General features: G+C 36.6%; 1 protein-coding gene across 2 annotated transcripts in view; it reads left to right on the top strand.

Annotated features, from left to right (window-relative positions):
- The window catches only part of SLC26A3 (solute carrier family 26 member 3), a 29168-nt gene extending 16409 nt beyond the window's left edge, over positions 1 to 12759 (top strand). The window contains exons 13-20 of one of the 2 annotated variants that reach the window (XM_065938715.1): positions 620 to 689; positions 778 to 870; positions 2449 to 2544; positions 2860 to 3093; positions 4592 to 4646; positions 7282 to 7424; positions 7548 to 7616; positions 9353 to 12759. In XM_065938715.1, coding sequence (XP_065794787.1) covers positions 620 to 689; positions 778 to 870; positions 2449 to 2544; positions 2860 to 3093; positions 4592 to 4646; positions 7282 to 7424; positions 7548 to 7616; positions 9353 to 9376 — 784 coding nt within the window. In that variant the 3' untranslated portion in view covers positions 9377 to 12759. Of the gene's footprint in view, positions 1 to 619; positions 690 to 777; positions 871 to 2448; positions 2545 to 2859; positions 3094 to 4591; positions 4647 to 7281; positions 7425 to 7547 lie in introns of both variants that reach the window. The other variant, XM_065938714.1, reaches the window with a different exon arrangement.
- The last annotated feature ends 652 nt before the right edge of the window (positions 12760 to 13411 follow it).

Raw genomic sequence — 13411 nt, 5'->3', positions numbered from 1 at the left:
GAATTCAAACAGATTTCCCACCCAAACACCTTCTGGATTCTTACATCTGTTATATAATATCACCACCGTGTGGTCACTCAGGCTTTGATGATTATATGACATGACAGAAAGAGGTTTCTTGGGATCCAAGGTGTTCTAGAAGAGAAGGTGTTATCATACTGAAGTTTGATGGACTGATGGAATACATTTACATTGAGATGTTCCCACACTCTTCACTTATATTTTCATTCATTTCTTTGGGACTCATCAAACCTAAGAGACAAATTGAGTGGTTGTAGGCAAGTCATAATACTTCTCCATGTCCTCATCTATACAACAAGGTGATTGTATCTGCCTTATTTCACCCAATAACTGTAATATTCAGAATCAAAATGGCAAAGGGATATGGAAGTGCTTTGTAAACTGGATGTGGGAGATGGGAGAGGAGGCACAGTTTCGGAGTTGTGGGAGGGTCAGTCAAACAAGGTGTTTGCCCTCCAGGGCATGATGGCATGAGAATTCTAAATCTAAATTTTGGATAAGTGAGCCTGCTTTGGGATGCTAGGAAAACACCAGCGTTAGCCTTTTAGGCCTAATAAATATGCATGAATGATTCACTTGGTGTTGATTTTCCCTACAGTCCTAAATGCAGCACACTGGCCAATGTTGGAAGGAGCAACATCTATAAGAATAGAAAAGATTATTCTGAAGTAAGGTTCATTTTTTTACTCTTATTTGCTAAGTAATATTAACATAAATCTAATGGGCACCATCTAATATGATTTATCTGTCTTACAGGTATATGAACCAGAAGGCGTGAAGATTTTCAGATGTCCATCTCCTATCTACTTTGCAAACATTAGTTTCTTTAAGCAGAAGCTTATCGATGCTGTAAGGTTTGGGGTTATTAATTTTTTTTAACTTCACTGAATAATTAGGAATGAAATGCTTGTTCTATAACAAGGAGGAGGGTCACTGATTTCACATATACTACAGATGGGTAGTGTTCATATTTTTGTATCCTTTGTCCCAGGTGGAACAAGTAGGTGGAACTATCTTGTAAGGGGTGCATTAACATGTTAGGAAATAAGACTTTTTATATAAGGTCCAATATAGAGACTCTTTTTATTATATATTGCTGTAAAGTAAAAAGATTTACCGTAAGATAGATGGTCTCCTATAGATTTTCCTTGGGAATCAACTTCAGAAACAATAGGAGTCTTTAATATTTGACTGCATCATTGAAGAGATTCAGGAAAGCAAGTGAATACTTATAAGAGAAATTAATAAATAAAATATAAATGAATATTTAACACTAAATAACAACTAGTGTCCCTGGTGGACTGGAAAGAAACTGACAAAAAAGCAGACTTTAAGGTTAAGAAACAAAAGCTCAGCACTCTTTCACGTTCCTTCCACTCTATCCCACACAGAGAGCTTACCTTAAGCCCTATTTTTAGTCATCGGTTATGCATCAAGTATCTTTCCACCCAACTCTTTTTTTCACAAAAATGAGATCAGATTGTCTATCTGACTTTAGATACTGTTCTTTTCACTTAATCTAGTATCTTTTCATCTCACTACATTTTTTGGTCAAGGGTTTTTTATTACATAATTTGATCCTCCTTATTACTCTGGGCTTCCCAGGTGGTGGTAGTGGTAAAGAACTCTCCTGCCAATGCAAGAGAATAAGTGACATGGGTTCAATTCCCTGGTCAGGAAGATCCTCTGGAGGAGGAAATGGCAACCCACTCCAATATTCTTGCCTGGAAAATCTCATGGACAGAGGAGCCTGGCGGGCTACAGTCCATGGAGTCGCAAAGTCAGACAAGACTGAAGCCACTTAGCACGCACACACATACTTATTACTCTGGAGCTAAATATTACTGCAGTAAGAACACATTTGTTTTGGAAAGGAGAAAATGAAGGTTACCCTCAGATCTAATACTAAAATTATAAAAGTTCATATAATAGATATTATAAAGTATAATTGTATAAATTCTAATAGAATTAAAAATATCTAGAAGCAGGATACTAATTAGATTCCACTCATATTTAACAAATGGAAAAAAAATAAAGTGAAATTCCCTAAGGTAGTGTGGAATAAAAACATAAACTTCAAATACAGTTTAGATCCATTTGTGGATACTCTAGGGATAAAACCTGGATGGTACAGAGGTTTTTGAATGTTAGTTAACTGCATACAGAGTAGCAGACCATAGATAGGTCTGGTACAATGCCCTCAACGATGATATTAAATTTTGAATTTCAATGCAAATTCAAATTTTAATGTAAATATCTTTCATATATGTCCCAGTCCCTCAACCCATCCCATTTAATTATTCTATAATTATCCCATTTAATTAAGCAGAATTATGCTATAGCTAGAATTAGGTTATATAAGTAGAATTATGCTATGCAAGTAGCAGAATATTCAGCATTCTTGTAACACAGCAATGGGTTTTTCAGATTGGCTTTCGTCCACTTCGAATTCTTCGCAAGCGGAACAAGGCTTTGAAGAAAATCCGAAAACTGCAGAAGAAAGGCCTGCTACAAGTGACACCAGTAAGTTTCTTTCCTACATTTCTACATATTATAGCTAAAAGCTGAGTAAAATGTAGTTCAAGTGGTTGGTTCCATTCCTTTTAATGAAGTGGCAGATAAACAAGGTACTTCGTGTGTCGATTAGTGTCACATTTTTAGGGGTCTCTTTAAAATTGTATTCTCCAGGGAAAATTTTTATTCTCCAAATAAAAGAGTTTATAATCCCATCACTTGAGCCAACTTTGACTCTATGCTTCAAAAATTCACTGGTTAACCTTGACATTCAGTTCTTTTCTTGGTCAGAGTTTTTATGCATGTTAGTATCCTCTCTTGCAGAAAGGATTTATATGTACTGTTGATGGCTTTAAAGATTCTGATGAAGAGCTGGACAATGATAAGATAGAAGAGCTGGATCAGCCCATCAATACCACAGACCTGCCTTTCCAAATAGACTGGAATGCTAATCTTCCTCTCAACATTGCAGTCCCTAAAATCAACCTCCACAGCCTCATTCTTGACTTTTCAGCAGTGTCATTTCTTGATGTTTCTTCAATGAGGGGTCTCAAAACGGTAATTTCTTTTTTCTGAATGAAAGCAATGAATCAGTGACTAAAGGTTAAAAAAAAAAAGTTGTATTTGTGGATGGATGATCCTTTATATAACACATGCATGCTTAAGCAGAAGTAAAATTTAATCATAGAATATTTCATGGAGGGAGTGCAGGTGGGGTGTGTTTGGCCAACACTTTAATAGTGCATTTCCCATAAGACTGCATATAATTTCTAATATATGCTTATAGACAATACTGCTCACATATTAAATCACATATAATATCTGCTCATACTGTTAAATTCCAATTCTACTGTGCTTCAAATCCTTGTGGGTGTTCTATCTAAACTGTCCTGAAATAGAGATCTTGTAAGAAAGTAGAATAGTGGTCCTTTTATTTTTATCCTCATCTGCCATAAGCCAATGAACTTTAGCTTGGCTATATAACAATTTGTCTTTTTTTTTTTTAAGTTAGGTATATGAAAGAATATATGTCACATATGATTTTAAAAAACAGAACTATAACAATCTGGCTGCAGGCTGTTTTCTTACCACAGGTTTGTCAATGTTTCTAAAAGAGTTTCTAACAGACATGCAGAAATAGATATACAGAAAATTTAAGAATGCCATATCCCCCTCTTTTGCTTTTTTTTAAAACAGAAATCTGCCTACATAAAAACTGAGCTAAGATCTATTAAGTATAGGTGAACTGGATATAAAATTAGAAAACAGAATTAATTTCATCTCCTTCAAACTTAAACTTTAAAAAAAATCTTAGTATCACATGACCTTTGAGACTGTTTTCTTCGCTTTTATCTATTTATTTTTGTTTTGGAGGAGAAAATACACATAACATTTCTTTTTTGATCTTGGCATATAGTGCAAAGGACAGGGACTCTGCCTTAGGTTTCCTGAAGGTCCTAATTCTTACTTCAGCCCAGTAGAGCCTCCAAAAGTTTATACTGATGATAATAGTGATATTAATGATCACTACTGATATTAATGTAAATGGGATAAGCTACTTTCCTTACCTTTTATAACCTTACTCGTATCACCACTGGCATTTGTTCTGAGCCTACAGACCAGGAAAATGGATAAAGATTCTTTGGTGCTAGACACATTCAGGCACTGTGGACAGAAATAATGAACAACATATGGGTTATGGGTTTTTTTAAACTTTTATATAGATAGAAAGCTCTAGTAAAGATCATTCCATAGAAGAAACTGTTTAAAAATTACATCAGAGTTCCTCTTGTGAGTCAGAGCAGACATTTTTTTCATTATACTTCCTTCAAGAATGATTGTCTTTAACTTTTTACTGAAGAGGAGAGTTCTTTCCTTTAGATTTCTGTCATAGAGCCTTGTTATTAATTTTAGTATCTCTACAGTATTATCTTTTTTCAAAATGTAAAGGGCTCTGAAAGCAACATATTACCATAAGACACAATTATGATAGTTTTCTTTACGTTTCTGACAAGTGAAACTGTTCTGTAAGGAAGATCTGCTTTCTTTTTAACAGATTCTGCAAGAATTTATCAGGATCCAGGTGGATGTGTACATTGTTGGGACTGACGGTAAGTTGTTTTATTTTCTGACAATCCCTTTACTGCTAGCTCTCAATCTAGACAGCTTCTCCAAAGGACAGGCATTTTTTTATGATCACCAAGGCCTAATTTGTAGATTTTCAACAGCAATCTCCAGGGAAACAGCACCTTTATATTTGAGTTGTGTTGACACATAATTAACTTTACAATTTGAATCCTAGTTTAACAGGCAGCAAAGGAGTGAATATGTAACCACAGTTTACTCTAAACTTCCTAAAAAAGTAGGTTTGTTTTACTCTCTTCCTTGCCTCCATTGAATTAGCAGCCCATAATTACCTGGTTTCCACTTCACTTCACTGATGAGACTGCCCTTGCCAAGGTCATCAATGATATCCCCGTTGTCAAATATCAACCACCCCCATCCCAGCCTTATTCTCTTTGCACTTTAACAGTGGGCTCTTTCTTTAGCCTCTGTCTCCCTGACTTTGGAAAGACCTTTCTTCTGAGTCCCTTCCCACCACTCTCAGAGCTCTGCAGTATCTCACATTGGTTCCTATCCACACTGCTATCTATATGTTAATGAACCCACAAACTGTTATCTCCAGCTCAGACCTTTTTTCTGAGCAGCAGACCCATGTATTCAACCATCTGGATGTCCTCCAATTACCTAAGATACACATATTCAAAACTAAATATATACATCCCCTCAACTACTACTTCTCCGTTTCTATCTTGGTCACTACATCGCCACATACCCACAAGTACAAACTTTGGAGCCATCTTTAATCTCTCCTCTCCATTCCTCTATATTCGGGGAGTCACCATTAATATTTCATATTGAATCAGTCTCTTCCTCTCCATTTCTACAGCCTTAATCCAGCTCCTTATCATTTCTCATCTAAGTCCTCTGAAAGAACTAATCAGTGTCCTTGTCCATCCCTAGAATGTTCTCCCATCCCATTTTCTGACTCATCCCATTAATCTTTCTCATGAAGCTTATAGTCCAGTGGGAAAGCCTGGTAATAAACAAAGATATTTCAGGTAATGATAAATGCTGTGAAGAAAAAAAATCAGAGTTGAGACATAGAGCAACAGGGGTAATGCTGTTTTACAAGGGTGTCAAGGATGTCCAGAAACTCAACATTTGAGCAGAGACTGGAATGAAGTGAAGGAATCGTGACAGTGTCTTGGGAGAAAACATTTTAGGGAGGGGAGGACAAGTGAAATTGAGGGAGGTGTGAAATTGGCATTAATTTTTTCTCTGTATTGGCTCCTGTCCATAAAATCTACAGATATACTCTAGTTTCAAGGGTTCCTTATAATTAAAAATATCCTCTCAGTAATCCTTTAATCTTAAACAATTTTACTCCTCCATCATCCCAAGTCTCTTGAAAGCTTCTCATCCTGCTGCCTCTGCTGCCTGGCATCCCTCTGCTGCTGCTGCTAAGTCGCTTCAGTCGTGTCCGACTCTGTGCGACCCCATAGACGGCAGCCCACCAGGCCTTCCTGTCCCTGGGATTCTCCAGGCAAGAACACTGGAGTGGGTTGCCATTTCCTTCTCCAGGCATCCTTCTAGGTCCTTAACTAAGATCATCACCCTTGCTCACTGAGTGAACAACAGGTTGTATCCTGACAACCACAATGCCCTCATCTCCCTCCACTGCAGCTACTGCTGGGTCTTGCCCATGTTGAAAGTTTCCCTGTGAACAGACTTCCCCACCTCCACGCTTTCATACCTCTTCTTCCTCCTCTTTCTCCAAATCCTAGGCATTCTTTTAAATGGTATCTGCTTCATTAACTTTCCCAGAATCCTGCCAAGAGGAAACAATCTTTACCCTTCTCGCTCTGAATTTCCATAGCACATGATCTGTGCCCCTCTTATTCATTCGACAACAATGTGAGGACCTACTATATGCTAGGCATTATTTTAAGAACCAAGAAAACATTAATTTAAAAAATTATATTGCTTCCTGCCTCTAAGATTCTACAACACTTTTCATTAAGATAGTATATATGTGCTCTGTCTTCCTTTTTTTTCTGTCTTCTTCAAGGGCAAGATTCATGTCTAATTTATCTTTTGATCCTACCCAGCCAGAGCTTTGCATATAACAGACATGAGGCAATATCTGATTGACTGATCTGAGCCAACGATGATGGTTAGTTCTTCCAAGAATAGTAATTCCTCAAAGATTACTGGAGAGGTAATGGAGGGAGCCAAGGAAGATGTTTTCTGATGGTACCCAGAAGCTTTGGTAAAATGGACTACAGTAAGCTAATTGGTAAATCCAGAGCCATGACATTGGTCCATGACTATATGTTCTATTTTGGCAGAATCTCCATTTTTAGTGATAAGCCACCTTTGAAGCTCTAGTTATTAACAAGAGAAATTAACCCACAAGGTTCCTGCCTAAAACTGTTTCTCATTTGATCCTCTTTGTTTACATGAAGGTATTCTACATGTAATTTTATTAGAAAGATGCCCTTCAGTTCCAGAAGACATTATACTAATGGTGCACTAATATTGTACTGCTGCAACTCCCAAACATTTTACCAAACATCAGTGAAATGCACGTTTGCAAACAGAAGTTCAAGTCCCCAACCTCAAGGAGAAACCCATGGTCAAACACTTAACTTCTTTCTGTTACTCTTTCTTTCCTCTCTTCAGATGACTTCATTGAGAAGCTTACACGGTGTGAATTTTTTGATGATGAAGTCAAGGACTCAATATTTTTCTTAACAATCCATGATGCTGTTTTACATATTTTGATGAAGAAAGATTACAGTACTTCAAAGTTTAACCCCAGTCAGGTATCAACTTTTTGGCAAATTTCACATTTGTATAAATAACCACCTGTACTTCTTAAATTTCTCTTTATTTTTCAACATTAAAAAGCATATTCTTAATTCTTAATTCCATCCTGGTTTTCTCAGGAAGTAGAAGCAAAATTTGATGATTTCACCATCAATACAGATGGAGGATTACGTAATCGGGAATGTCAGGTAAGAATCTTCAGCAGGTTTATGTATACATAGACAGTATGATGGCGAACTTTCAAAAATGCTGAGGCCTCTTCCAGCACGCTACAGGAAGTCCAGCACCTGTTTGAGCCTCTGTGCCTCATTCCTAGAAAACGGAAGCAATCCCAATCTAGTAGGGACATGAGGGGAAAATAAACTCAGAATACAAAAACAGATGGAAAACAGTGATACTAGACCTCTTAGTGTAATACTTAGCATATAGAGAGAGGATATTTTATGTTTTCAAAGTATTTACAACCAAGATCTTATTCTGGTCTCGTCATAATCTATGAGGCAGAGAAGGAAATAACTATTTCTACCTACAGATGAATTCGTGATGGAGCTGAGAAGCTAAGTACACCTCCTGACCCCTAGAGGCATGGGAAGCCCCTAGCCAGTATCTAGCTCAGTGCTGAATGTTAGTTCCTTCACTTCCTTACTAGAAAGAGTTGCTGAATCATTTAACTGTATAGTGCCATTTCATTCTAGAACATTCATTTCTAGAATATTCAGTCCTTTAAAGGTCTGTCCCTAGTTTAGGAAAAGCAGAACTACAAATCAAAATGAGTATCCCCTATAAAGCAAGTATATGGTAGGTGTATTGCATTCATGATCTCAATCTTTACAACAACATGCAAAGAAGATATCTTCATTTCACAAATGAGGAAATTAGAAGGGCTCAGAGAGTTAAACTAATTTGCTTAGGGTCATGCACCAAATTGACAGCAACAGGATTTGAAGCAAGATCTGTCTGATGTCAAGATCTATGCTCTACAGACTATATTATACTGGCTCTATCCTTTGGTGAAAAACTATCAGAAGTGAGGGTCCCAAGGAAGAATCCAATGCTTTTCTTCTTCTCTCATATGAAGAAAGGTCTAAGAAGAGTATCAAAAAGGAATTTAAATTAGAAGCAATGTATAGCATAAGATAACCCTGCATGATTATTAAGAGTTCAAATAGAAAAACCTTAGATAAAAAAGCCATTCCAGAAATTTAGATAGGCCTGAGGGGTGAGGGGAACCATGATTCTGCTTCCCAGGCCTGTTTTCCAGGGAAACGCACACCTAGCACCTTGTCTGAGGACTCTATAAAGACAGCCTTACCAGAAACCCTCTGCCCAGCAGCTGGACTCAGAATTGTCACCAAGTTTTAAGGAATAAAGTAAAGGAACAGAATATCAATCCAATGTCTGATCAAAGCTTTAGAACCAGCTGTCAGACAGAATGTAGTCAATACCATCCTGTATCTGTTTCCCTGTATTAAAACAAAAACAAAAACAAGCATTTAACACAAGCCCCTTGCATTACTTAGAGGAAGATAAATTGACGGTTGTGGTTAGGCCACCAGTGGTGATTCATGTAAAAGCTGAGTGTCCCTGGCCAGCACACATAAGCCCTTGGAGTTTGTGTGGCCCCTGAAACAAATGTGAAGAAATAATTATTACAACACATTATATTATTTTGGTTAAATTAGGCCTTTGAAAAATACACTTCTACAACAACATAGTATCACATGGGTCTACATTAACCAAATATCCCTGGAAGATATTTGATCATTAAAATTGAAGACAAATTTGTTGGTGAATCTGGTAAATTCTAGCTCCCCAATTTTAATCAGATTGATCATGTTTACTCCTTTTAAATACAAGATATGATTATTAAATGGTAGAGAACTTAACAAGTCTTTTAAAACAATAACTTTCTCTCTTCTTCCAGGTATCAATTGAAACAAAATTCTAAACAAAATATAATTCAGAGAGATCCTCATCTGTCACATAAAGAAGAACTTTATACCCAGAAAGTTATTGATAAGTTCATACATTGTATGAAGAATATTTCTGACAGAAATTATGTTTCAAACTTTGGAACGGGATTGTTCTAGCATGGTATATTTTTCACATATCTAGTAACCAATTATGTAAATACTTTTAATTTTCTACCTTGTAGATTTATCAAAAGAAAATTATTTTGTTTATAAGTATTTTTATAGCACTGACAGATTTCCATCCAAGTCACTACTTTTGTGCATATTTTGCAGTGCACTTGCACCATTGCTTTCAATCTTGTAATTTATATAGTTCACACTAATATATATTCATTTAAAAAAATCAATTGTATAATAGGTGTGTCTTGCTTTATTAAGTTTCTTACTAGCTTTCTGATACATGCTTGCTGAGTGCTCTTTACAGTGATCTGACTGGAAACCTGCTACATGAGAATCCTTCTAACCTTTCTGCAATGAAACTTGTATTTTATAAATCTGTTATTTATGTAACAGAAATTAAACATCGTCACCAACAGTAAAAGATTCAGTGGCCTCTGTTCAACATAAAGCCACTCTGTTAATGGGAAAAGTTGTCCCAATTGTTTTAGATCTCACTTCTAATGTTTATTGTCAAAGTACTCTTTCATCCTTTATTAATAGTCTTACTGAGAGGGCTTATCTACTTGACTTAAAACCAATTACAGGAAGATAAAACAAAGGCTTATTTACATATCTTCTCAGTAAAAAACTAGAATCTCAACACTGTTTATAGCAACGTATCTTAAGCTTTTTGAGTCATGGACATATAGAGTCTCATGTACCCTATGAACTTTGGGGAAAAAATACACATACACATACACATTTCTGTATGATGCTCTATGAATCTCAGGTTAAGAGCTCTTCGTTTAGAGAGGGCAGGGAGTAGAAATTAAAAACATGAGCCTATTTAATTGATCATTTGCCTTGGAAGTGGGACAAATGCCTTACATAGAATTGACATAATGTCTGCATCTTCCCAAGCAAAGGTGCCCTCTATGCTCTTCTTGCCAACCAAAATATCATAGAGAAGGAACAAGCATTCCAATTACCGCACCCCCATCACAACCCATTCAACCATAATATCTTGAGGTTCACTTACCTCATCCTTAAATGTTTTATTTTCTCCAAGGCCTCTAAGGTGAATATGCTTTGAGTAAGGGGTATGCATGGAGCCGGGCCTTGACTTGCCTGCCTCAGAGCAAATACTGGAAATTGACTAGGATAAAAACTCTGATCTTTGGTTTAGGAAGAGGCCAAGAGATTGGTCCTGGGAGATATAAAACTTACACACACACACACACACACACACACACACCAAAAAAAACTTACACAAATCAGAGCAAGACTGAAGGGGAGAGGACATCCAATGATCAACTGGGAGACAGAACCTCTTGTCAAGAAGCAGCTGTATTACTGAAATTAACAAAGGCTGGAGCTCATACATGCCGAGCAGGTTTATCTTCAAAATCATTTTCTAATACTAACTTGTGCATATGATACATATTCTTGTTTAAACACAATAATTTCTCACTGAGAAACGTAATGTCTTAAATGTAAGCTTGACCACACACTGCATAAACAAGAACAGAGAAGAGGAATATTTCATATTTACCTGCCATCTTCACCTGGACATCTACATGCCAAAAGTGATCATCTTCTCCCCCTCATCACCTCTACTAGCATCTTTACACCCCAGTTAATGCCAACTCCACAGTCTTCCAGCTGGTCAAGCCGAAAAATCTGTCAGGAAACTCAACTGACTCTACCTCATATCTAGAATCAACTCATTTAATTCTCATCAAGTCTCCATAAGGTAGGTTCTATGTTTATCTTTTTTCAGAAAAGCAAAATAAATCAAGGCTTAAAGATTAAGTAATTAGTCTAAATTGCATATACTTGCTAGTTCTATAGGTAGTAGAACCAGAATTCAGTCCACACAGTCTTGACTCCAGAGCTCAGGCTCTTAATCTTTAGGTAATATCTCTCCAGAGAAACAAAAACTTATCTAAAATCTGATCTAGCACAAGGCAGGACTAAACTCAGGAACAAAATAGATGCATTCTACAGATATGTTCCAAAGTCACTTACTCAGCATTGCACAATTAAATATACCCAGAAAAGCAATTAGAAAACATTAATTCCAGAATCAAATAAATTATCTCTTTATGGTTGTATATATGTAATATTACATTTTTGTAATACATTTTTTAATGTTTTTTTTCCACCTGGCCACTGTATTTCGAAAAAGAACATAAAATTTTTTGAGGAAAACTTAGGGGTTACTAAATTTAGGGGTTAGAATATAAGCTCCTAATTGGCAGGGATCATATCTATTTTGTTCATCATTATATACCCATGTCCATCATATAAGTGTTTAATTTACATGTAGAAATCGAACCTGATTCCTTTGCTCAGAACTTCACAATGGCTTGCTATGTCAGAGCAATAACGTCCAAGTCTTTACAACAGCCTAGGAAGCCTGGGATGTTTCCATTCCGCTGTCGTTACCTCTGACCTCTTCTTACTACTCACTCATTTCAGTCCAATCTCCTTGCTATTCCTTGCTATAATGCCAGGCTTCTTTAAAGCCTTCATAGATTCTGTCCTCTGCTTGGAAATTTCTTCTACACATAATATATGTGGTTAACTCTTACCTACTTCAAATCTTTGCTCAAATGTCAACTTTTCAATGAATTCTATCCAGACTGCTCAATTTAAAATCGCAAACCTATCAACACATTATTCTTACTTTCATTTTATTATTTTCCTGACAAGTGTTAGCATGTTATATAATTTAATGAAATTTATTGGTCATGTCTCTAAAGACTTGTGCATTCCAAGTGATTAGAATGGTGTCTGATCAAATATCATACATATCATGTATCACTTATATGCAAAACCTAAAAATAGAAAAAATGAATTTATAAATCAGAAACAGAACAAATTTACAGTTACCAGTGAGGAAGGGCAGTGAAAGCTGCTCAGTCGTGTCCGAGTCTTTGCTACCCCATAGACTATACAGTCCATGGAATTCTCCAGGCCAGAATACCGAGAGTGGGTAGCCATTCCCTCCTCCAGGGGACCTTCCCAACCCAGGGATTGAACCTGGGTCTCCCGAATTGCAGGCAGATACTTTACCAGCTGAGCCACCAGGGAAGCCCAGGAAGGGTAGGGTATGTACAGACTGGGAGCTTCGATCAACATGTACACACTGCTATACTTAAAACAGATAACTAACGAGGACCTACTCTATAGCACAGGAGCTCTGCTCAACATTCTGTGATAACCTAAATGGGAAAAGAATTTGAAAATGGATATATGTATATATGTAACTGAATCACTTAACTGAATCACTTTGCTGTATACTCAAAACTAACGTAACACTATTAATCAACAATACTCCAATATAAAATTTTTAAAATTTGAAATGGCATCTAGTATATAAATGAATGAATATATTTCACATGGTGGATGTTCAGTACATATCTGAGTATAGGCCACGAAATACTACATTTACCATGGATTATTAAGGTGCTTAACCAGAGCATGAAGCCCATTATTTAGTTGTCAGCTCTGCAACTAACATGATTTGTACACCAAAGTTTTAACAGTGGTTATCTCTGGACGGGAAAATTATGGTAGTGCTCAAGGGGATCTTTATTTGTAATATGACATATTTCTCCCGAAAGCTTACTGCTTGTATAACTGAAATGAATACAAATTTTAAAACAAACAAAAAAATTAAAAGATTTTGAAAGCAACACATAGAAAGAAAAGTAAAAGGGAGTAAGATTTTCCAATGTGAAGACAGAGGACAATTTCAAAGGTAGATTAATAGGAAAAAGTGAAAGTGTTAAGTCACTCAGTCGTGTCCAACTCTTTGTGACTTCACCGACTGTAGCCCACCAGGCTCCTCTGTCCATGGGATTCTCCAAGAATACTGGAGTGGGTTGCCATTTCCTTCTCCAAGG

This window comes from Muntiacus reevesi, chromosome 6 (assembly GCF_963930625.1).
Source record: "Muntiacus reevesi chromosome 6, mMunRee1.1, whole genome shotgun sequence".
In the NCBI taxonomy this organism is placed as follows: Eukaryota; Metazoa; Chordata; class Mammalia; order Artiodactyla; family Cervidae; genus Muntiacus; species Muntiacus reevesi.
The sequence above is the reverse complement of the archived record's forward strand: the minus strand, read 5'-3'. Positions and strand labels throughout refer to the sequence as shown.